General features: G+C 38.8%; 1 protein-coding gene across 1 annotated transcript in view; it reads left to right on the top strand.

Moving 5' to 3' along the window:
* The window catches only part of KDM4C (lysine demethylase 4C), a 179224-nt gene that overhangs the window by 47692 nt on the left and 106526 nt on the right, over positions 1-25006 (top strand). The window contains exons 7-8 of the mRNA XM_053465979.1: positions 1778-1881; positions 5749-5886. Of these exons, the coding sequence (XP_053321954.1) occupies positions 1778-1881; positions 5749-5886 (242 nt within the window). The remainder of the gene's footprint in view (positions 1-1777; positions 1882-5748; positions 5887-25006) is intronic.

Raw genomic sequence — 25006 nt, 5'->3', positions numbered from 1 at the left:
AGGAATTGAAACATTCTGTTAATAAACAAGCCTAACAATAAATCCATATTCATTTAATTGGCTTATTTCAATTATAATAAATCACATTCATTCTTGATCACAAGTAATTTAATAGTGTTTCAAATCGTCTTTTCTGTGTTTTATTTATTATATTTAGAAGTAAATGTGTTGAGGCGATCTTTTTTAGGGGAGGATTTGAGTAGGCCTCGAAAGAACAGTTTGTGGTCTTTACTCCATTCTAGATTTATAATTTAGCCAGGGTGTCCGTATTTTTTCATAGTTTTTAATCCTATATGATATTATATAAAAGTATTTTTCAATTTTATGTTGATGATTTATTTGTCTTATATATATATCTATCTATTTCTATAGATTGTGTAGGAAAGGATTAAAAAAGAGGTTTGGAGTTTTTATAAGTGATGCAAATCTTTACTGCTGAGATTCAAGTAGGATTTCTTCATTGAACCAGTTAGGCAGTACAGCGACGCTACAGCCTTGTTGGGATGCTACACAATGGTCTTCCCTTGTTAGTTACTTTGAGGAGATACTATGCACCCTAGCTTTCTGCATCAAGAATCATGGTGAACTATTAAACAATGAAAGGCTGGACATGCCTAACAAAATGTCAAGTGTCAGAAAACTGTTATTTGCACCTTTTGCCCCAATATCAATCCTCAACTGTCCCTATCTATCTATCTATCTATCTATCTATCTATCTATCTATCTATCTGTCACACCACTATCTCTTTCAACAACAGCCAAACCTAACACTGTTGATTGACATGTATGCTCAGAATAACAAATCCTCATTCTCCTTTTCTCCCTTTTGTTGGAGCACTGTTTTCTGTTTTGCTCTGTGTGACTGATGCACATATTTTTAGCCATGCAAATCGTGTGGACTTCTAAAGCCATTTGTTTTCTCATTTCCCTTTTCCCTCATGCAATATTTGGCAGCGCTAGCATTTAAATGATATTTATGCTTCTTCTCAAGCCTCTTCAATGTTTATGTCCATAAAATTAATTTGTATTAGAAGGCGGAATACATTTCCTGGCAATAGAAAAACTGCTGCCAAAAAGCCTCAGTTATCTCAACATTATTTATAATCTCTCCCTCTTCAGTGCTCCACAATAGGATAATTGTCTTTTTCTCATAAATTAATGATCAATAAAGCTTTGAGGTATAAGTAGCCCCTTTAGGGGCAAGATGGGGTTGAATATACAAAAATAGTGTCATTTTCTGTAAAAACACTGCTATACACATGAATACAAAATACATTTACGAGAACTACAGTACATCGTCCCTTCTGTGGTCCGGTTTTTCTCCCACTGGTTGGCGTAAGCAGCAGGCAACAACGTTGGTCCTGCATGCCTAGGAGCTGGAGGACGGGTAGACAGGCAAATGCAAGTTGGGCCTCAGGAATCTTTAAAGGGGCCACTAAGCTTTCACATGCATTAGTGTCTCTTTTAAATGTATTCATTTGGTTTGAGTTTAATGATTGCATATGGTCCATATTTTGGACATACTTAATCATTGAGGTCAGTACAGATGAACTTGGTATTGTGTGAGCAAACTTTTACATTTGAAAGATGGTAAAGGTGATGTGACTTTGAAACTGTGCTTGTTATATCTTTATGAATTAGAACTGATTAAAAATCCAGGTATTGTCTCCCTCATATGAAATGTAATTGCATCACCGGTAAAAAAAATAGTTTATAAGAGTAAATGCACTTGATTCTTCTAATTATAACTTCATCTTAATGTTCTGTTCACTTCTAGGTTTCTTTCCCAGCAGCTCGCAAGGATGTGAAGCTTTCCTTCGACACAAAATGACACTGATATCGCCATCCATATTGAAAAAATATGGAATTCCTTTTGACAAGGTATTTTTCAGCTGCATTCCCGCATGTTTTTCGAATTTATTTCTCAGATTTTATTTGTAGAAACTTAAGCATTTCATGTTTTATCAAACGTGATCAAATTCTTTAAACCAAACCCTTTGGGTTAAATAATATTAAGTAGCATTTTAGATTTAAAATTTTTTAATTCTTATCTTATAACTATAATATATTTTTTTAATTATAGCATCATTCATTTTCCCTCTCTCGATACATATGTTTAGTAGTTTTTTCCAAGTTGCTTTTAAGAATGAATCCCCCCCCAAACAATTAAAGTAATACTGTGTACGTAATTAGTGGATGAAGTTGACAATCACATTTTTAAAGTCACAGTCTAGCCCCTAATTTTTAATGCATATTGGAATCAATTTCACACGGACTGCAGTGTAAGTCTTGCTTTGTTTTTGGAGTTGGAAACACAACGCATCTCCCTGGCCGTCTTTAGTGAAAGCAAGAATCCTACTTAATGGTGCTGTTCCAGATACGGAAAACATTGAGCTTTTTAGTATGTTACACTAATAAGCTATAGCGGATCTGCTATTGTATTGTTTCATGTGTCTGTTGAATCCCTAAAACAACACAGAAAAAAAAGTTTTTAAGTTTGCATTTCAGCAACCTCTCAGTGGCCGCTTGTGAGTCACTGTTTGATTTCATTTATTGTAAGGGTTTGGACATTCAACAGTACTAGGAATAAATGTTTCTAATGCAAAAGTATTCAACAATCAACTTTTTGGGGGGAACAGCACCTTCATCTATACTTCCTGCCCATGTGTTATGTGAAAAATCTGGGCACATTCATTCATTCATGCAGGTTTATAATACTGGCATCAGAACCATATTTCATTTTGTAATACCGTATCTATATATATATAAAATTATAGTTAATTTTATTTATAATTATGGTAGTTATATTTATCAAACTTTATCAAACCAAAAAAAAGCCTTGTGGAATTTTGGACAGCTCTACACTCTTCCTAATTCCACTGATGACAGATAGCATTCAGCCCATGTATGTAGTTGCATTTTCCTTCTGAAAAGACTGAAAACTTATTTGGTCTTTTTTTTTTTTTTTTTATATTGACCTCTTATGCTGGAAGGCTGGTCCCCTCATCCACCACCCTCTCTGTAGAGTAAAACTTATATTACGTTTGTCCCTCTTGAATTTGTCCTATGTGTTCTAACACTTCTCCTTTAGACATAAACCTCTCTCTTGTAATTTGTTAAATCCCGATGAATTTAACTGTTTCTATTACACCCCCTGTCCTCCAAGCTATGCATATTTTGATTGATAGTTGAAATAGTGGAAATTGATAGTTAATATTTCCTGCGATCTAAACTGTACGCAGTAATGCAAGCAAGGTCCGACCAGAGATCTGTAAGGTAGCAGACCCACCTTTCTAGCCCTAGCACTATATTTTGTCCCAAGTGCATTATTTTACTTTTAGCAGCATGATATTTCAACTGTCACACTCTTGAGCCTTCTTCTAATTTACTTTTTAATTTATCATTACTTAAAGTATTTGTCCCTGAGGCCCCACTAGTAACAAGGCCTTCTTTTCAATATACTCTATTCAACTATCTTAACATTAAAACACTAATTTCATTCTGAAACAAATGGTTTCAAAGAAACCTTATTTTTTCCTTTTGTAGTTAGTTGGATCTTGTAACCTTTTTTGCATCTGAGCAAGTTCTTCAAAATGATGAGGATACGTGAGATGTTTTCCCCCCAAAGTGGTCATGTTAGTTGAACCTTTAACCCTAAGAGAGTACTTCAATAAAATGTTAGATGGAGGAGTGTTCATCTTGTCAAACAAGGCAAACCAACCTTAAAAAAAAAACCTTAAAAAAGGTAGAATAGAATATATTTTTACATTTGGATGAATGGAAATAGTGATGTGGGCGCAAGATGAATATCCTACTTTTACCTTCCTGATACACAGGCGTTCGCTGCAGGTGTCTCCCTCTAAAGACATCACAGCAGCAGTTCTCAATAGGAAAGTAGCAGGTTTCTGTTTCAAAGATTCCTTTCTGTCTTTTATAGACGTCCTTGACGTTCATCATTGTGCCTCAGATTGTTAGCAAGGTAATTGGCTCAGTGTGCTTTTAATCATTATGAAATGGTGTCATGATTAACTCATTGGATTCCCGAATAGTTATGAGGTTGGAATCTGAGCCAGCGTTGCTCTGGGACGACAGATGAGCTACTGCATCAGTTTGTCGATTTCTATAATAATTAAGTGGCACATAAAATACATAAGGATATACTGATGGGCCCTGCATTGATTCACTTATCAATGAATGCGTATGATAAACAAAAACCTCTTGTGTTTGCAATGGTCATAGTGGAGAGGTGTGGTTATTAAATATGATTATTTGTAGACAAGGCTGTGAAATATTGGCTTTCTTTTGGGGTAACTGTAAAAAGGAGAAGGACTATGGTTTAGAGGGTTTGGATAACATCATGTCAGCTGATTTACATAGTGGGGGGGGGAATGCTGGTTAATGAGGGCAGCGGCACAGTACCTGAAGGGTGATCAGGAATTACCTTGTTATGGTGATGATGTCTCATGGCAAAATCCCACCCTGTCGGGCAACTCCTTATCTTACACGTATGCATAACTTGTTCCTCGTCCCTGTCACAGTGTCCTAAAATCAGTACATACCTGCGCAAAGCCAGCATTGTGAGGATGCCCTCAGAAGAGTACTCTGTCACTTGCTGAACTTGTATGCCGTGCATGCAGGGGACCCCATCCCAAGTCCTGTCACATTGTGTCCACATGCATGCGCCATACGGAGGAACATCAGTGTTAGAGAGAACAGAACATGATGCAGACTGTCCACGTGAATCTCCTGTTCCCTCCCCCTGTGGTTCAGAAGAAGTTGACTAATGACATCTGACATTTATTCTGATATTATAGCATGCCTTAAATTTAGTTGCAGGTGACATAAAACATTTCCGTAGGGGCCCTGTCCCAATTAGTTTGTCCCTGCTTAATGTATGGTGACATTAGTGAGATGAAATGTGCCACCTCACTGCAACTTACAGTTTAGTGAATATAACCATTTGACTTGTGTCACAAGTTAGCAGATAGTAACAACATTATGTTCTGAAGATCTGTGAGCCACCCCTGCCAAGTTAGCAGTGTTAGGTGCCTACTGAATTTGTTAAGTAGGTGTTTCCTTTACCTTTTAACATAATCCTGTTTTTAATTCTTTGAGCCAGTTATTTTTTGACTTGTTTTACCCTTACATGCAGATGCTTTGATACTCGCTGTCTCTGCTTTATGTAAAAAGTTTGCATTTTCATTACTTATGATTGAACCCTTTCACACTGATCACATAGACTCACCTTCTTGGCCGCTGGGATATAATGCCAAGTAGTGCATCATACTGAGGCTGTCCCAGCTAGTGTAAATGGGCTGGTTGGGGAGGTCAGACATCTCCCAGGTAGCCAAACCTTTTGAGCGTTGGTACAGGGGGATGCCTGATCGGGTGTTCTGCTCCGGTTTGCCGGCAGAGGTGCTGCCCTCTCCCATACCTGCTGCGTTAAATCGAATACATGCTTTGCAACTCCTATGTCTAGGCCTAAATTGCTCTGTTTTCCTCAAAAGTATCTGTATCACTTTGTATAATATTTTAACCCCCATGTGTAGCTTTATCTAGTGTCTACTCAGAAAGATTCTATTATTTTCCCTTGTCCTGTTTTATATGATAACAATATATGTTCCATGCTGGTTCTCATTTCGGAAACAAGTCAGATCTACCTTCTCCTTTTGTACTTTGATGTCTTTGTTAGACACTATTCCTATTTCTTTTCCCAACTCATCGTGCCTTTTGATTTTCCCCCTGCAGGTTACACAAGAAGCTGGTGAATTTATGATCACTTTCCCATATGGGTATCACGCCGGTTTCAATCACGGCTTCAACTGTGCCGAATCAACAAATTTTGCTACAGTCAGATGGATTGATTACGGAAAAATAGCCAAACTGGTGAGCTGATGATTTTCCCCACACAAACGTTTGTTGTCCTGCTGTGCTGCACGGAAACCTGCATTGTAAAATTACAAGTTTACAACCTCGGTGTATCAGGCTGACAGGCTTTTTGCTCAGCCTCCACTGATTGCGAGTTGGTGGACTAATAATATATCATTTAGAGAACTACTTCTTGTTCCTTTCTATACTTGTTAAGATGGACAGATCTTTAAAAGTACCTTTAGGACATTTTCTTTTCTATTCCAGCATATGAAATATTTTAAACTTTCGAAGTAACCAAACAAAAGGCAGAGGAAAATTGTCTTTTACCATAGAAGAGGGAGGATATCATTTTCTCCCCTTATATAATGTATTGCTCCTTTTGTTGATTTCTGGAACTTCATTTATATTCTTGGTCTGTTACGTGGAAATGGGGATGTGTGGTTATTTAGCTCCGCAAAGTTTCAAACTTTTTTTTTTTTAAAGTTGCTATTTTATTATTTTTGGAAAGTGGTAAGTATACCATGGTACAAACAAAAATCTTAATCTTTATGTAATGAATACAGATAATAAAACTATTATTGTATTATTTCCAGGCTGACAAATCAATTTCCCCTTTACATGTGGTTTAAAGATGCTATATAGATAGGGGGCGTGGCCGACCTGCGACTGAGATGGCCGCATAAGCCTGTAGCTCCCGCTCCTCGTGCCTGTAATTTCGCTCCGGTTTCCAGCTCGGTCCCGCAACATGGGCAAACATTCGAGGCTTAACTCCCCGAAGCCTTCGGGGACAAAAGAAAAGTCAGCACTTACCTCCGTGCGCTCCTATTTCAACGCATCGTCGGACCAAGATTCTCGCGGCTCCTCACACAGGCCGCCATCTTCTCCGCCGAGTCCTGCAAGCGAAGCGGATGTGGAGGATCAACATGCTCGACGGCCGCCTGGTGCTCCCTCGGCGGATCAAATATGGCATGACAAGCTCGCCTCCCTGCCTTCGAAAGCCGACATCACGGCGATCATCGACCACGCTACGCAGGGCCTGCACGCGAGTCTCTCGGCAATACAGGCGGATATCCGCCATATAGGGGACCGCGTGGCCTCCCTGGAAGACACTCAGCCGAAGATCTGCCGTACGGTAGACTCCCTTACCTCCAGGCTGCGAGACCAGGCTGATACTCTGGTACAGCTCACGAGACGACTGGACGACCTGGACAACAGGGGCCGCCGAAACAACATAAGGGTACGTGGTTTGCCGGAATCGGTTGTTTACGACGATATTGCCCCGACCCTGCAACTCATATTCAATAAGATCCTTCACCGGCCGGCCGACACCGTCATTCACTTCGATCGAGCACACAGGGCCCTCCGGCAGAGACCCACGGGCACGGCGCCACCCCGAGACATCATCTGTTGTTTGCAAAGCTATCCCCTGAAAGAGGACATTATGCGTGCATACAGAAACAACGCGGCCTGTTCCTGGGAGTCTCACTCCATTGCCCTCTACCAGGATCTATCGCCCCTAACACTGCAAGCCCGACGGATGCTTCGGCCTGTCACGCAGGCTTTACGGGCGGCGAACATCCCCTATCAATGGGGATTCCCGTTTGCCCTGTTGGTTCGCCGGGGTAATGCGACGCATATTGTTCGCCATGTCACCGACGTCCCTTCATTCACCGAGGCCCTCGACCTTCCCGATTGTGAAGTCACCGACTGGGAACCGACCTTCTCTGCACCAGCGTCCCTTTTGGATCCGTCTCAGGACTGGTCTCCGAGACCACAACGAAGGAAGCGTCACAAGCCACAGGACACTTCATGAGCGAGGCTACACGTGCGATGGGTTCGTTCCTTCTCTGCCCTGCGGACACTGCACCGGTCCGCCGGTTTTGCTCGAACTCATGTTCCAGGTTATGGACGCTATGCAGCATCGTCTCACCCTTGGTGACCAGGGTATTTATTTTTATTGTGACCACTTACCTTCCTTTGCTCCTGGTTTTCATTTTTTCTTTCGCATCACATTCACACATACCTTCCTACCTGGCTCTTGCCAGCTTTGCCTGACATAGGCACTCTATGCCGGCGCACGCACACTTCATTGCTTTCCCCTGTGGGGCGCACACCTCTTTGTCCCCATGAGTGTATGACCGCTCCCTTTAAGGCTCGATGGAGCGGGATGCGTTCTTCTTTGCCCTCTTTTTTTTCTATACATTACCGATATTTCACTCTCCCCCCGAGCCTACTTGCCTGACCCTTCCTTCGGGTTCAGGTACCGGGTTTTGACCTTCTCTAAGGTCATCTGGCTCAATACTCGATGCTACGGCATCTCGCATTGTTATGTGCTATTTTTGTTGTTGATTTACGTTCTGTTTCGCATTTATCTTGTTTCATTTCATTATGGTTTTCTTTTTATAGCTCCAAGGGTGGCATTGTCTCCGCGGGGTTCCTGCAGATATCCTTCTTATGGCCCTTGATCTAATTAAATTTACCTCACTTAATGTTAGAGGTTTAAATAAGCCCCAACAGCGTTCAAAAGTCCTCTTCACTTTGCAACACCTGAAATCCCATGTTGCCTTCCTACAGGAAACACATTTTAGGTCTTCCAATGAGTTCCGACTAACGGATAAATACTTCCACCATGCCTTTTTGGCAAGTGCTCCTGATTCAAAGACGAAAGGGGTTGCCATTCTCATTCATAAATCCCTTCCATTTAAGCTTCTGGATATTTGGAGGGACCCCGAGGGAAGGGCCATATTTTTGAAATGTTATTTTGGTACTCATAAAGTTACATTGGGCAATGTCTATGCCCCTAATCGTAACCAGACCTCCTTCTTATGCAATATGCTGAATAGATTTGGCTCCTTTCAGGAAGGCATCAATGTTTTTGGGGGTGACCTTAATATGATTTTAGACCCGCACAGGGACTCCTCCACTCACACCTCATCCATCCCTTACTCCAGCATTAAAAAGGTTAAACGGGCGCTGCACTTACACCAACTGATTGATACCTGGAGATCGCAGCACCCAACAACTAATGATTATACTTACTATTCACACGTCCACGACAGGTACACACGGATTGATAGTCTCTTCCTCTCGCACTTTCACCTCTTACATTTACATTCCTCTGAAATTGGCTTACAAACGCTTAGCGACCATGCTCCCACTCACTTCACGTTACGCCTCAGTACTCCCATGCCCCGACATTGGTGTTGGAGGCTCAACGACAATTTGATTGATAATCCCCACCACGTTTCAGAACTCACGACACACCTTCACAATTATTTTCAGGATAACATTACGGATGAGTTGCCTTTTCCCTTAATTTGGGAAGCCCACAAGCCAGTTATTCGTGGTCATTTGATTAAATTGGGCTCTACGATTAAACGATTAAAATTGGCTGCTATTCTGGATCTCACGCGTAAGCTTCACCACCTGGAACAATCCCACAAACTTACACTTGCCCCGGAGGTTTTGACTCAATTACACACGTTGCGGGATCAACTGGCCTCTCTCCTAGACGATACCACGAAGCGACATTTTCTCCTGACCAAAAAATTGTTCTATGAATTGGGAAACAAACCGGGCAAACTGCTGGCTAGGGCTTTACGTGTACAACGGGCCTCTTCTTATATTCCTAAAATTAGATCTTCTGGTGGCTCTGTTTATTACGAATCTCACGGAATTGCTAAGTGCTTCCATTCTTATTACAACTCGCTTTACAATATTAGCCCCCCGTCAGCTGGTTCCCCTGCCCACCTACAAAGTATCGATGATTATTTGCAGAAATTCCTGCCTCGGAGGCTAGATGGGGACGCGCTCGCTTTCTTAAATTCCCCCGTGACTGGTGAAGAGGTCCTGACTGCCCTTAAATTAACCCCCCGTGGCAAATGTCCCGGCCCGGATGGTTTCACCACTGGGTATTATCGTAAATTTTTTCCTGTTTTGGGCCCACATTTGGTTACTTTGTTCAACACCCTGGCCACTGGGGCGCCCCTTGATCACCAGACCAACGTCGCGCACATTTCGGTCATACCTAAACCGGGTAAGGATCCTGAGTTGTGTGCTAGTTATCGGCCTATATCCTTGATAAATGCCGATATCAAACTATTGGCTAAGGTAATGGCACTACGCCTTCAACGTTATATCCCCTCCCTTATCCACCAGGATCAGGTCGGTTTCGTGCCTGGGAGAGAGGCCAGGGACAACTCCATTCGCGCCCTTAATCTTATCGCATACGCTCACACACATAACATTCCATACGCCTTGGTTTCTATGGACGCCGAAAAGGCGTTTGATAGGGTGTCCTGGCCCTTTCTATTCCGGGTCCTGACTAAATTGGGTATTCACGGTCCTTTCCTCAACCAACTCACTGCTCTATACACCGATCCGTCTGCACGCATAAAAGTCAATGGCATCCTCTCGGATGCTTTGCTTCTCCGGAACGGCACGCGACAGGGTTGCCCCCTCTCCCCACTATTGTTTATTCTAGCTATGGAACCCCTGGCTCAGGCGATACGCGATAATGATTCGATCACAGGCTTAACCATTGCAAACACATCTCATAAAATTGCTATTTATGCAGATGACATGTTGTGCATGTTAACCAATCCTCATCACTCTCTGGCACAGGTTGTTTCGGAACTGACCCGGTTTACCGCCCTGTCCAATTACCAAATTAATCTGCAAAAATCCGAAATTTTAGGCATAAATATCCCTCCTGCCCTGCGGTCGGCTATGGCTCGCTCCTTCCCTTTCAAATGGCAAGACACGGCCTTTAAGTATTTAGGTCTCTGGCTTCCGGCTGACCTTTCCCAAATTGTTAAGCTCAATTTCACTGCCCTTTTGACTACGGTGATCCACGATCTGCGCAGATGGTCGGTACCCCACATTTCCTGGTTTGGGCGCATAGCTGTCCTTAAAATGAATATTCTGCCGAGATTTTTATATCTTTTTCAGTGCTTGCCTGTGTTTTTACCTAGGAGTTTCTTTCGAGCCTGCCAGAGGGTCTTTACGCGGTATGTATGGGGAGAGGGGACGCCTAGACTGTCCTTTACGCACCTGTCTCGCTCCAAATTGAGGGGAGGTATGGCCCTTCCCAATCTGGAATGGTATTGGCTAGCGTCCCACTTAAGGAGAGTGGTGGAGTGGTCTTTGGGGGTCCCCAAGCTTTGGGTCCACCTGGAAAATTCCTTCTTTACCTGTGATATCTCAGCGGCCCCTTGGCTCCCTGATGGTCCCAGGTGCCTTTCCCATACTTCCCACCCCACTATCCTGGCCACTTTGAAGGTTTTCAGGAGGGTGTCAAAGGGGGGTCTACTTACCACGGTGCCGGGTCCACTTCTCCCATTGTCACACAATCCAGATTTGCTCATACATATCACTGCTGACTTGGTGAGATCATTTACCTCTGTGCGCTCCGGTCCCCTGCGGCTGTGTCACGTACTACAGGCGGGCGCATTCCGGTCTCTTCGAGACCTTCTACACCCAGTTACGCCGTCCTTCCACATGACTTTTACATATCACGGGATCAAACATTATGTCTCTTCCTTGTTACCTAACACTCAACTCACCAGGCCGCTACTGGGGTTCGAACAGTTATGCTTAGCAGGTACTGAGCCTGCTCACTTATTATCCACACTCTATGCTATGCTTCAGGAGGCGTACGGGACTACTAAGCCCTTTTACTTTAGCCTATGGGAAAGGGACCTGCAGACTTCTCTGACCGACGCTGACTGGGACAAGATGCTTCTGCTCACCCACAGGGGGGCGATCTCTAGTTGGGTGCAGGAATGTAACTATAAATTATTGACCCGTTGGTATAGAGTCCCGGCCGACTTACATCGTTTTCTTCCCCAGGTCTCGCCCCTTTGTTGGAGGTGTGGGACTGAGGATGGCACCTATAGGCATATCTGGTGGGATTGCGCTCACATTCGCCCGTTCTGGCTTGCTGTGGTTAAAGTTATTCGTGACATTATTGACCCAGATTTTGAATTCTCGCCTCAGGGTTTATTACTACACCACACTCAGGCATCGTTCACCTCTTATAAAAAATCATTGGCCATCCACCTGATCCATGCAGCCAAAGCCATCATACCCCGTTTCTGGAAAGTACCGGGTCCTCCCCCGGTTTCAGCTTGGGTTGCCCGTGTCAATATTATCTCCCATATGGAAGATCTGGTGGCTTCTGCCCATGGTCGTGAATACACCAACGGTCTCAAGTGGCTACCGTGGGCCACTTTTGTCTCCTCTCCCCGACTGCTTGATTTGTATCTCCCGTGATGGTCACGTTCTGCACCTGTTCGGTTGGTGGGGAGACTTTGGTCGCCTTGGGGACCCTGATTACTCTACCTTCCAGCCCCTGTGCATCTCCGGTGGCTCATTTATCATGTGTAGTTCAATGCATTACCCTTGGAGCACATTTATGTTCATTTTTATGGTTTTATTTCGTATTTTTTTTTTTAAATTGTTTATTGGCGATTCCATTGTCAGACACATCAGTCGCTTCATTACATGTACTGCTACTGTGAGACACACTATGATTTTGTCGGCTTACTACTGTATTTACACACATGTTCCTGGTGGACCCACTCGGTCCTCTCTATGATTGTTTTTGCCATACCGGGTTTCTACTACATGTCCTTCCTCCTAGCAGTTTGTACTTCTCCGGCTGCTCCTGACTTGCTCTGTAACGCTCGTCATACTTGATTGTTCTGACCTCGATATTGCCTTCTTGTATTATGCCTTGTCAATAAACGGTGTTGACCTAAAAAAGGAATATTAGCAGAAAAAAAGCTGTGAGTTTTAAGCATTACAGGTGGTGTATATATGTGTGTGTCTATATATAGAATATATATTTCGAGATATATATAAAACACACCATGCAAATACACACAGATGGACGTATGTAAAAAAAAAACATAATAAAAATGATATATGTGTGTCTGTGTAAAGTTAATAATTGAAATTCAGAATAGTTTGTATTGCAAGGAATAAAACTAGTTATATAAAGATGCTATATAGATAATCATACCTGGAAACTCTCCCGACCCTTCTCCAGTTCTTGAGGGGTCAACATCGAATCTTCCGGGTCGCGCAAGCGTGGGTCCTGGCACACCCCGCTCCCTACCCATTTCCCCTTTAAATGAGGGTGTTTCCCACAATGTCAGCGGGACCACCCCCCAACATCAACAGGCATCAGTGTCAATGTGAAACTATATATATATATAGATATATATAGATATATATATATATATATATATATATATATATCTATATATATACTTGCCAACAAAAAGGCACACCTGCATCAACGTATGACACTCCAATGTCCATTTCAAACTGTAGAAAAGGGGCACTTGTGCAAAATAACAAAAAGAACATAATAGTGCAGTATGGTTAGATGATGCCCCAAAGAATCCTATCAAAGTGCAAGCAGCCAATAAATACATTAATAAATAATTATACAAATACATTTATAAATAGAATAAGAAAACGCCTTTTGCACCTCTTTTATGGGCTTAGTTTAATGGCTGTCTATTACAGCAGACATTTGACGTAAAGGTATGTATGTATGTATAAAGTAGATATAGAGATGATCATTGCTAACCTTGTTTGCACACGCCTACCCAGAGTTCCTTGCAGTGGTGGCAGCACTACAAGATTTCTGTATGAAAAGCAGGTCTTCTGGCTTGTCTGGCGGATGCAGATGAGCATTTAGTATTGTATTATTTAAAGAATACAAGAGTCTGGAAATGAAGCAGCTACACACAGAGCAATGGATTATTCATAATCTCTATAGAGAGAGAAATGATTTTGGACATAATACAAAATCGATTTCTTTTCAACTTTAGTTTTGGTTATTAATGCGCCTCATTTGCCCTTCACTGACTCGAGTGGATAAAGTGTAGACATAACCATAATTCCACTCAATAACTTTTATTCAAAATTCGGATCCTGCGAGCGCATGAGTTTAAGCTGTCAATATGACCTTATGGTGAAATCATTGACTGCTAATGCTGTGTTTATCTAGGTCATGGACGCTGTAACGAATCCTCTTTCCTTGCTTTGTATGCTGGTTTCCCGTGAAACGGGCCACAGAGAGTCTTACAGTTTCTGCCCCTTCCCATGAACTGTGCAAAAATAATAAATCTCACCACTCTCTTAAAAAGAGCATTCTTCCAAAAAAAAAAAAAAAAGTACTTACCTGTCCAAGAAGCAACTTGTAGGCCTGTTGCTGCAACTGCCTTGCATACACTATTGGTGGTGTGTGGGAAATTATTCCACGTAGTCCTCTTACGTTTGCCATGTTTCTCTAGTTTGCGTTAATTAAAGAAAAACATATTTTCCAAAATTTTCATATTTTTATTTTACAGCTCAGTTGGCTGCATGGAGTGATGGTAATGTTGATATTGTTTAAAGAAATAGTGGCCTGAACCAAAAATTTCCGTCGGGGTATATTAAATAATCTCTGATAATGAGACCTTTATGTCTTTCTGTTCCTTTAATTCCAGTACAACAAAGCATAGGTAGAGTTACATGGTTTGCTGATAAGAACATACTAGGTCCTGGAGGGGGTTGCAAAAAATAATTTCTTGAAAGGGTTCCAAAAGTGAAATTTCAATACCCTTGAATACATGGCTCTTGAGATTTGGTTATTGTTGCTAAAAGGAAATTGTTTACATTCTTACCATTTGATTATTTTATTTCATTTTGTGTGCGTCTCCGACACCATATTATCATCATTTGACTGCCAGCCGGTTTAGCTAGCGTCAGTCTTTCCCTCTGTCTCTGCTGCCGGAACGTATTCATTTCCCTTCATGTGACAGACGTCATGAGTCCTGCCATTGTATGTATCCTGTCGTGTAAAAATGTCAGGATCATTAGCAGTGATCTTTCCTTCTAGGCGGTTCACGGTTCAGCTGCTGTAGCCACGTCTTCTTCACGTGCCACCGCTCGCTGCTCTCCCTGTCACTATTAGGCCCGTGATGGTTCATGCATATTCTGCAGTTGGCCGTGGCATGCTTCGTGTTGGTACGGCAGATCAAAGTGCTGGCCTGCAGGTTGTATTTCGTTTTTCCTTTTCCCCTTGGTGGGATGAAATGCAGTAGTTTTTGATGTTACGTTTGATGGATTTGTTTGCAACTGCATTCATTAGCTTCTCATCAAAAAACTGACAGGCTGTTAAATGAAACTCTGGCTTAGATTTTCAGCCTGACTGTTTGGAGACATTCCTGAAGATTTTATTTATTCATTTCTCTTGTATATATGTGTGTGAGCGCAGCAGCCTCCCGTATGTTCTTCTGCCGAAGCGGAAGGAAGGTTATTTACTGAGCTGAGAATCAATGCCCCCTGGCATCACTAGTACCGCGGCATTTCTAATGATCAGCTTGAATTGATTGGGGTGATTGTGAATGCAGGAAATAGCTATTTGGTGCTCTGAACCTAATCTTAGGTATTGACCAAGGGCCAGTGATGGCCAAGAGGGCTAGTTCTCTGGCAAAAAGGTATTTGGTAAAATCAGAATAGTGCCTTGGCTCCTGAAAATGCCGGAAACAAATGTTGGGTGGAAATGATATATGTTTGCAAGAAATAATGTCACCCCACTTCCCCTTCAGTACATGAAAAATACCTTATCGGCTTGATTATAGGCCGCACCCGATTATAGGTCGCACCCTAAAAGTTAAGTGCTTTTTTAAACACACTGTATTTTAACATTTTTGGTATCTATTATGCAGTTAGTCAACATATGTTTCATATAAACAGAAAACCAATAGCCATTTTAATGCACCTTACTTATAGATATGCCTCTCTGCCCCTTCCAGATATGCTGCCACTCTGCTCCCTAGATATGCACCCCCCCAAGGGACTTACCGATGCAGACTCCCGGGTGTCTAGAGGGGCCGGCGAAAGACATCTGCGCGATACACATAGACAACTTCCGGTGTTAAAGCACATCGAGCAGACGTGCTGGCAGCGGAGGTTGTTTACGTGCATTGCCGCCGTGGAAAGTGCTGGCAGGGGAGGCTGTCTCAGCACATCGCGTAGATGTCCACGGCTGCTGGAGAGTAGGATCCAGGTCCCCTGCAGGCCTGCAGAAAAAAGTGCCGTGAAAAAAGTGCGACCTATATTTGGGCAAATACGGTAATACTGTCAGGGTCTGAGATGCTGGAGTACTCTTTGGGATACAGACACTCACTTTTCTTCTTTATATTTCCTCCAGAAGAATTTCTCACATAGCTCCCAGTTATCCCATTTTTGGAGGGACCAGTTCCTCTATAGCACTGGTGTCCCTGTTTCCTCCTCTGATAGCACTGTATGGACTAGTATTATTTAGATGCTATGAATGTATTATGTGAATATATTCATTAAAGGTATATGTTTAACGTGTTTGCAGTTTACTCTTCATTATGAAGAGCCGACACTGGCAAGTTTCTCCGAGGAGGCCTGAGCTGGCCATTTATTTTCATAATTTATTGAATAAGAAATAACTAAACACCTGGACTCACCGTTACCTTGTTTTATGTACCCTGGCAGAGGTTTGGTCCAAAGTTGACAGCTTTTATGTTATAGCTATGTGTTTCCAGTGTGGATAAATTCAGTATAATTATGGGGAGACAAAGAAAAAGGAGAAATCATATTATTGGAGCAAAGCATTCAATCATGCTTAATAAGAGCCTATTTGTTATGCTGCCATGACCTATTTATATAATTCAGAAACTGAAGACATACTTCTTTAATCTCTATATATTCTATTAATGCATTATTTTGCTGTCCAGTATGCTATTGCACAAATATATGTATATATATATATATAAAATGTAATTTGTTTTCTCGACTTCAAACACAAAGTCTCACGTCTTTCATTTTCAAAGAGCAAGGGCTCTAAAAGTTGTGTTTAAGCAATGATGGGCACGTTTGCATTTTAATAATGAAAAATATTGTAGATGTGCGTTATTTTATATAGATAAAATACCCCACAAAATTGTAGAACAGATGGAGCAGCACACAGGCTTTCAGGTTCCTGCGGGTTCCATCTTCAAATGGAAAACACAATATAGCGGAAATGGACAAGGGAACAGATGGTATAGAGAACACATAGGTATGTGATCCTGGAGAATTAGCGTATTTACACTTGCATATAGACATTTAACCCCTCAACAAAGGTATATATTTCTGGCTGCATCACAAAACTCTCTTTTAAAAGCATGGTTTTCTTGCTATGAAAAGTTAGGGAACAAAAAATTCAACAGTGCTAAAAAACAGCCTGTTTGTTATGCTCCCTTTCTTATTGAAAAATATGCAAGAAAATCTAAAATATTGACTGGAAAAAACCCCCCATCATTTACCCTCGATTTCTTTATTTGTTCTCTATCCCATGCTGTAAGCATATGGCAAATCCTGAAGAATCAGTGATAATACTTGCTGCTCTTAAATGGGAACCAGAATAATTTTTCCTGGAGTTTTAAATGCAGATTTTTATATAGTAAAGTATAGGACCAAAGGGAACTAACTATTTTTTTCACATTACTCCGAAAAATAATTTATGTGGAGATTGCGGTTATCAGCAGCCATGTGACGCTTTGGTTACAATCCAAACTCAAACGCCACCGAGCTGATTCTTTATGGCAATGCTCTTGACATCCTTTCCCCATGAAGCTTGATTAGGCAGAGGGTCTCTCTGGGTGATGAACACTGATACATTGCTTATCCCGAGGCAATCTGATTAGACACGTGTTAAAATAGCAGACCTAAACAAAAGCAAACGTTACAATTACTGTATTTTATGAAGCTGGTTGTTGAAGGACAGCATATTTCTTTCTATTTCTTCAAAAACTCTGTATTGTGTAAAATATATACGAAAAACCACCGAAACGTTTATAGTTAACAGTTATGACACCTGATTTCCTGTTCCTCATCGAATGCTTATCAGCAGAGGACTGACAATATTCAACCTGCAGGGAGAGGACATCGAATTAGCCCAGTGGTAAAAAGCCCCAAAGAACGTTTGCTTTAAAATGTGGTATAAGTGGACTCTGGAAGCGTAATGACGTAAGACGCCAGAGGGGCGGCGTCCGGAGTTCGCGGGCAAACAGGAGTGGAATGACTTGCTAAGGCAACGCGCAATGCGTGTTGCAAACATCCTAAATGCCGAGCCGGCCCGAGGTTTGACCTGCCGTTTAGGCTGATGATGATGTTGCTGCTAACGCCGTTCTCCCACTCTCCTGATAGACGCTTGTATTCCAACAATTAAAACAGATTGAGCTAAACTACACGACAACACAAGACAACACACTGCATGAAATATAATTTCGAGGACAAGACTGGCATATGTGAAGACTCAGCCTGGAGGAACACCGTGACTTCATAGGGCACAGACCCTCTACCTCAACTTCTAACAATCAAGCTGAAGCAGCTGCCACGAGAGTGAACTGAAGTTCCGGGCGCAGTGAGTCTTCTGAAATATACTACTTTAAAAAAAAAAAAAAAACGTAGTAGATAATTTTATGCTCTCTGTTTGAACTATAATTTTGAATAGTGGTTACAAGTATATATATACGATAACTAAGAGATTGTGAGACGGCTGAAGCAAACTATCATAAACCGGCATTATAATAAATTTTAGATATAGACACGATAGACCTGAATAGAGGACAAGAGGACAAGAGGAGTGGGAAGGAGAGAGAATATAATGTCACAAAAAAGAACTGCAGAGGAGAGGAGGAGGGAGAGAATTGGAGACACAAAAAAAGATAAAAAAACGGCACCAATATTCTCACCCAATTCAAGCAAAAAAACACAGCAAAACATAAATGCAGACGACTCAATCTCACCCACACTTACATCTCTATTAGAAGATTCTGAGGATAACCTAGACATACTACCCCATGAAAAATCAATTAAAAGCATAAAAAAAAATGAAGAAGTGTTCTCTCAATTGAAAATGCAACAATGCATACAATCATGTGCTGACCAACAGTTAACTATGATTAAGAAAGAATTACAATCATTCTATGAAGACATTTCAAAAAAGATATCTTCAATAGGAGATCGTATCAGCTTAGTAGAAAAGAAGGTTGTAAATATGGACGCTGTTATAAATGAGACAATTGGAAAGCTGAGAAAATCGGAAGAAAAAATTCAAAAATTAGAATCATATATTACCGTCATGGAAGATACATATAGACGTAAAAATATCCGAATCCGAGGACTGATAGATCAACCGATTTCAACAGATCCAATGCCTCAATTAAAGTTATTATTCCAAGACATGGGGATTGACAATCTTCATGAAATCTCTTTAATAAAAAGAGCGTACAGAGTTACAAAACCTCCACAAATTGCAGTAGATTCCCCACGAGATATAATTGTGAGATTTTCAACAGTACAAGCAAGACACAAAATTTTTCAAGAGGCAAGATCATACAATACAGAGGATTCAGGCTTCAAAAAAGTCATTTTTCTGCAAGATTTATCACATCGTACACGACAACTTCGTCTCCAATACAAATCTATAACACAAATCTTACGAGAGAAACAAATACGATATAAATGGGATCAAGTGTCAAACTTAGTAATATTTCATCAAAATCAAGCAATGACTTTTAAATCTTCAATAGAAGCCCAAAAATGGTGGAACTCTGTTAAGATCTAGTAATGAGATATATTTATTTAAAAATTTACTATGATATTTATATATTTATTGTCAATTAATTAATATTTATTTCACTAAAAAGCACTTTATAATTGTCTGGGATGAGATTTGACCAATAATCTGATACAATGAATTTTTTTTTTTTTTTATTTTAATTTTTTTTTTTTTTTTTTTTTTTTTTTTTTTTTTAGAGAATTTTATTAGTACGGAATCATGATTAAATTGAGTAATTTATTGAATGTAATGCACGTTGGCACTTTAAGTAATATTTTATTAATTGAGGAAAATGGGTTATTAAAATATGATTAAATTCAATAGATATAGTATAAATGATCATAGATAAAGATTAGTTTAATACTTTAGAGCACTTAATAAAATGCTAATAATAGGTAAAATAATATAATTAAATATAAAGACACGTACTGTAACATATATAAATTCGCCTTGATAGGACATTGGGCGTAAAGATTTATATAAGGCACTTTAGATTGAGGTGTAAGAAATCAATATAGAAGTAATGATATATGGACTATAGACACAGAATTTGAGCTGGGGTTACACAATTATGTTTAGTCACTTTTATGATTAAAATATACTGATGCACTTTAGGATGGCTATATAGAATTAAGATAAAGGAAATGTAAATTAATCTTGACGAAAAACGTAGATAATAAACTTAGAGAGTATGACCTCTTGATAGGAGTAATGCTCTCTACTGATATTATCAAGTTTATATTACGCACTATACGTATTTGATGTATTTTTTTTTTTTTTTTTTTTTTTTTTTTTTCTTTCTTCTGTAATATATTACATAGGTCACGGATTTATGATTAAATTGTTAAATTGAGTAATAATTTTGAACGTAATGCACTCTTGCACTTTGACCAATCAATTTTAAGTCTAATTTATATTGTTGCACTTTTCTTATGGACGTTTTATGGAATTGGGACGAATTGTAATATAAAGTAAAAATGATGAAATCTATAGAAAACAAATTTAAAGAAGGTGACTTTGATAAGAGTATAAAAATCTGGTCTGTATTACAATAGGAGGTTGAACGCCGAGTTATATATATAAATTATATTTGTATTATAACTTTTTTTTTTTTTTTTTTTTTTTTTTTTTTCCCCATATAGGAGATGGTATTATGACTAAATTGGGTAATTTATTGAATGAAATGCATGCCTGTACCTTGACCAATTAATCTTATCTTTAATTTATAACAATCTGGTCTGTATTACTAGTTTATATTATGTATTACAATAGGAGGATGAATGTCAAATTATATATATCTCTTCTTATATTACATAATTTCTTTTTTTTTTTTTTTTTTTTTTTTTTTTTTTTTTTTTTTTTTTTTTTTTTTACTCTCCTCACCCCATACTTACTAATTCTAGACTCTTCTCTCCCTCTAAATCTAATTTAATTATGACAAGGCAAGTAATTAATTTATATACATTATCCCGAACTCTAGATAGGGACTTCCCTGAATGACATACCTCACAAAGTGATTAATCACAAATGAGGCCTAGTCTAGTTGGTCCAGGCAGAGGGGATGGACCACTCCACCCCTTCCAATTAAGGGAAGTGGTGGTTAATGGAAATAAGAGTTATGTTTCTTATTCCCTTTTTAAAATTTTTCTATTTCCTACTTTATCCTCTTTTTTTTTTTACTTTTTTATTACTTGGATTTTGTCTAAGAGCCGACGGTATAATAGCAAATCTTTCAAAAAATGGTACGGTTTATCTCTTTAAACACACAAGGGTTGAACAGTCCTCAAAAAAGAATCCTATTATTAAAAATGTTAAAAAAAGAAAAAATAGATTTATGCTTTGTACAAGAAACGCACTGGCTTAAAACCCCAGAGACCTTTCTTAAAAATAAACAGATAGCTAAAATTATAGTTTCTTCACTCCTACATAAAAAAAAGAGAGGGGTTGCCATAATAATATCCTCTAGTATAAAATTTGAAATCTTATATCAAGACATTGACCCGGAAGCAAGATATATAATTGTCGTGTGTAAAATAGAAGATCAAGTATATACGTTAATCAACCTATACGCACCAAATACAGGAACTATTAAGTTTATAGAAGATTTATTCAGTAAAGCTGAAAAATATATAAAAGGACCCCTTATAATGGCTGGAGATTTTAATGTCATCCCAAATATTGAGATGGATAAAATAATAAGAAAAGATGCGTCGCGAGACAGGAGGTTAGAAAAATCAGCAAATAGACTAACCAATTTCCTTAAGAAAAATAATCTCTATGATGTCTGGAGGGTGTTAAACCCAACTTTAAAAGAATATACTCATTTTTCTGCACCCCATGCCTCGTATGCGCGCATAGACTTGTTGATAGGAAACTGCCCTCTAATTTATAATTTAAAAAAAATATTTATTAAGGATATTATTTGGTCAGATCACAATGCTGTTAGCTGGGAAATTAATCTTAAACACTCAGAGAGAATCTTAAAAGATTGGCGAATAAATAATTCCATATTGGACCAACCTCAACATAAACAATCATTGCAGGAATTAATAAAACTATATTTTCTGGAAAATGATGATGGATTAATATCCCGCACTACTCTATGGTGCGCTTTTAAAAGCGTTACACGAGGATATCTTATTAAAATTTCAAAATTAGAAGAAAAAAAAAGAGGCCCGGACTTAACCACCCTATATATTAGTCTTTATGACCTTAATAAATTAAATGAAATATCGCCTACAAAAATTAGATCGGGTAGGATTTCACAATTGAAAGGAAGAATAAGAGACATTGAATATGATAAAATGGCGAAAAATCTTGAAAAACTAAAACAACGATGGTATATTAATGATAATAGAGTAGATAAAGCATTAACAAATAGACTTAAGAAAAAACAATCCAAAAATCGTATCTATAAAATTATTGAAGGCAATAAGACATATACCTCTCCGAAATTGATCGGACAAGCCTTCAATAAATACTATTCAACCTTATACAACCTAAATAACAATTCAACACTAGAACAAATTAAAAAATATTTATCAATTATAACAACCCCAAAATTGACAAATGAACAAGTGGCCCAATTAAATAAGTCAATAACAGAGTTGGAAGTTAAAAACGTAATATCTAAGATTAAGAACAATAAGAGTCCAGGTCCGGACGGATTTAGTGGTCTCTTTTATAAAAAATTTAATGAAGAAATAGGGACTTATTTAACTGCACTTTTTAATGAATTAACTATAAATGAGAATATGCCTGAAGAATTATTGAGGGCAAATATTATTCCGATACATAAACAAAATAAAAAGCCGGAAGAGGTTACTAATTACAGACCAATCTCATTAATTAATGAAGATATGAAATTATTTGCAGCAATACTTGCAGAAAGATTAAAACAGGTCATAACATATTTAATTCATCAAGATCAGATTGGATTTGTACCCAATAGAATGATTTATAATAACGCCAGACGTATTATTGACATCATAGAGTTAGCTAACAAGGAACAAAGACAGATAGGTATAATAGCGCTAGACGCAGAGAAAGCGTTTGACCGTATTAATTGGAATTTTATGTTTTATTCATTACAAACTTTTGGTTTGGAGGGCAGTTTCCTATCGGCAATTAAAGCTTTATATTCCAATCCTTCAGCTAGAATAGTAAGTCAAGATATCAAATCTGAATGGTTTCATATTAAGAACGGTACCCGACAAGGTTGCCCCTTGTCCCCAATGCTTTATATCCTAACAATTGAGATATTAGCTATTATAATAAGGAATAACGAAACAATAAAGGGCACAGCTCTGATACAAGAGGAATTTAAAATCTGCCTCTACGCAGACGATATCTTATTAACATTGGAAAACCCAACTACTTCTATAAAAGAATTAATGAAAATTATAAATGAGTACGCAGTATTTTCGAACTATAAAATAAATATAGAAAAAACGGAAATTCTTTACTTAAATACTCCACCATATATTAAGCAAACAATCAATGGAGAATATAAATTTAAAGAGGTGGCACAAGAAATGAATTACTTAGGATTAAAACTGACTCCCAAGGTACAAAATATAATGGAAAGGAATTTTCTCGCTTGTATAAAGGAGACAAATCATCTATTAAAGAGCTGGAAAAATACAATGTACTCATGGGTGGGTAGGATAAATATAATTAATTCATATATCCTCCCTAAATGGCTATTCCTCTTTAGACACTTACCTTTAAAAATGCCAACTCCATGGCTCCATATGATTCAGACGTCATTTAATAAATTCATCAATAAAAATAAAAGATCTAGATTGGGAATGAAACTGCTTGCTCAAAAGCCTGATAAAGGGGGATTGGGCTATCCTTTGATAAAACGCGCATACGAGGCATGTATGGTAATTCACATTCATAATATGCAATTAGAAATTAATAAGACACAAACGTGGTATAAGATTGAACAATATTTATTAAGAAATGAAAAAATACATATAATGATGTGGGACTCTCAAGCTAATATAAAGAAAAAAAAAGAGTTAAGAAATAGCACTATTTGTAACGAGATTATATATGAGTGGATTAAGATAAAGAGAAATCTCGGTTTAAAAGATAAAATTTTAGATACAGTAAGTTTGGAAGTCATCGAACAGAATCTGCAAGACATACTATTAGTAAAATGGAAAGATGCAGGCATTAATAATATAAAAGATATTCTGCTTAATAATACGATTAAAAACTTTAATGAAATTAAGCAACAGTTTCAGATACCATCCACTGAGATTTTCTCATATTTAAGAATAAAAAATTTTGTAAAATCCTCGCTTCATAACGCAAATTTAGAACTACATCAAAAATTAGGCCAATTATTTAATGGGAAAGAATGTAAGAAATTAATGTCAAAAATCTTTGGAATACTAATAATGCTAGATGATGTGGATACAAGTAAGATCATTAGCAGATGGTCGAGAGATATGCAAATCACGATTTCAAAAAAAATGTGGCAAAATGCTATTTCCGCCACATATAATCATATTCACTCAGTTTTAATCAGGGAGAACTTCTTCAAATTTATAAACTATTGGTATCTGACACCAGTCAGACTAAAATCAATGTTTCCTGAGGTTTTAGATACCTGTTGGCGATGCGTAAAAGAAAGAGGTAATTACATTCATATATGGTGGTCATGCCCCATAGTTTCACAGCTTTGGGATGCGATTTTTGACTTACTCACAAAGATAACTGGAAACAGAATGATTAAAACCCCTGAATATGCCCTCTTCCATATATTCCCAATGACACTATCTAGAGAAACAAAAACTCTGTTAATCCATGCCATGGTAGCAGCTAAAGTGTTAATAGCCAGAAATTGGAAGAATGATCAAACATTTTCTATGATACAATATAAAAACCAATTATTATTTCAACTTCAAATGGAAAAAGGATTAGGCTGGCTTGGTCCTGCCCATTATAGAAGAAAACAAATTTATGAGGACTGGATTACAAAAA

This window comes from Spea bombifrons, chromosome 1, assembly GCF_027358695.1.
Source record: "Spea bombifrons isolate aSpeBom1 chromosome 1, aSpeBom1.2.pri, whole genome shotgun sequence".
Classification (NCBI taxonomy): Eukaryota; Metazoa; Chordata; class Amphibia; order Anura; family Pelobatidae; genus Spea; species Spea bombifrons.
The sequence above is the reverse complement of the archived record's forward strand: the minus strand, read 5'-3'. Positions and strand labels throughout refer to the sequence as shown.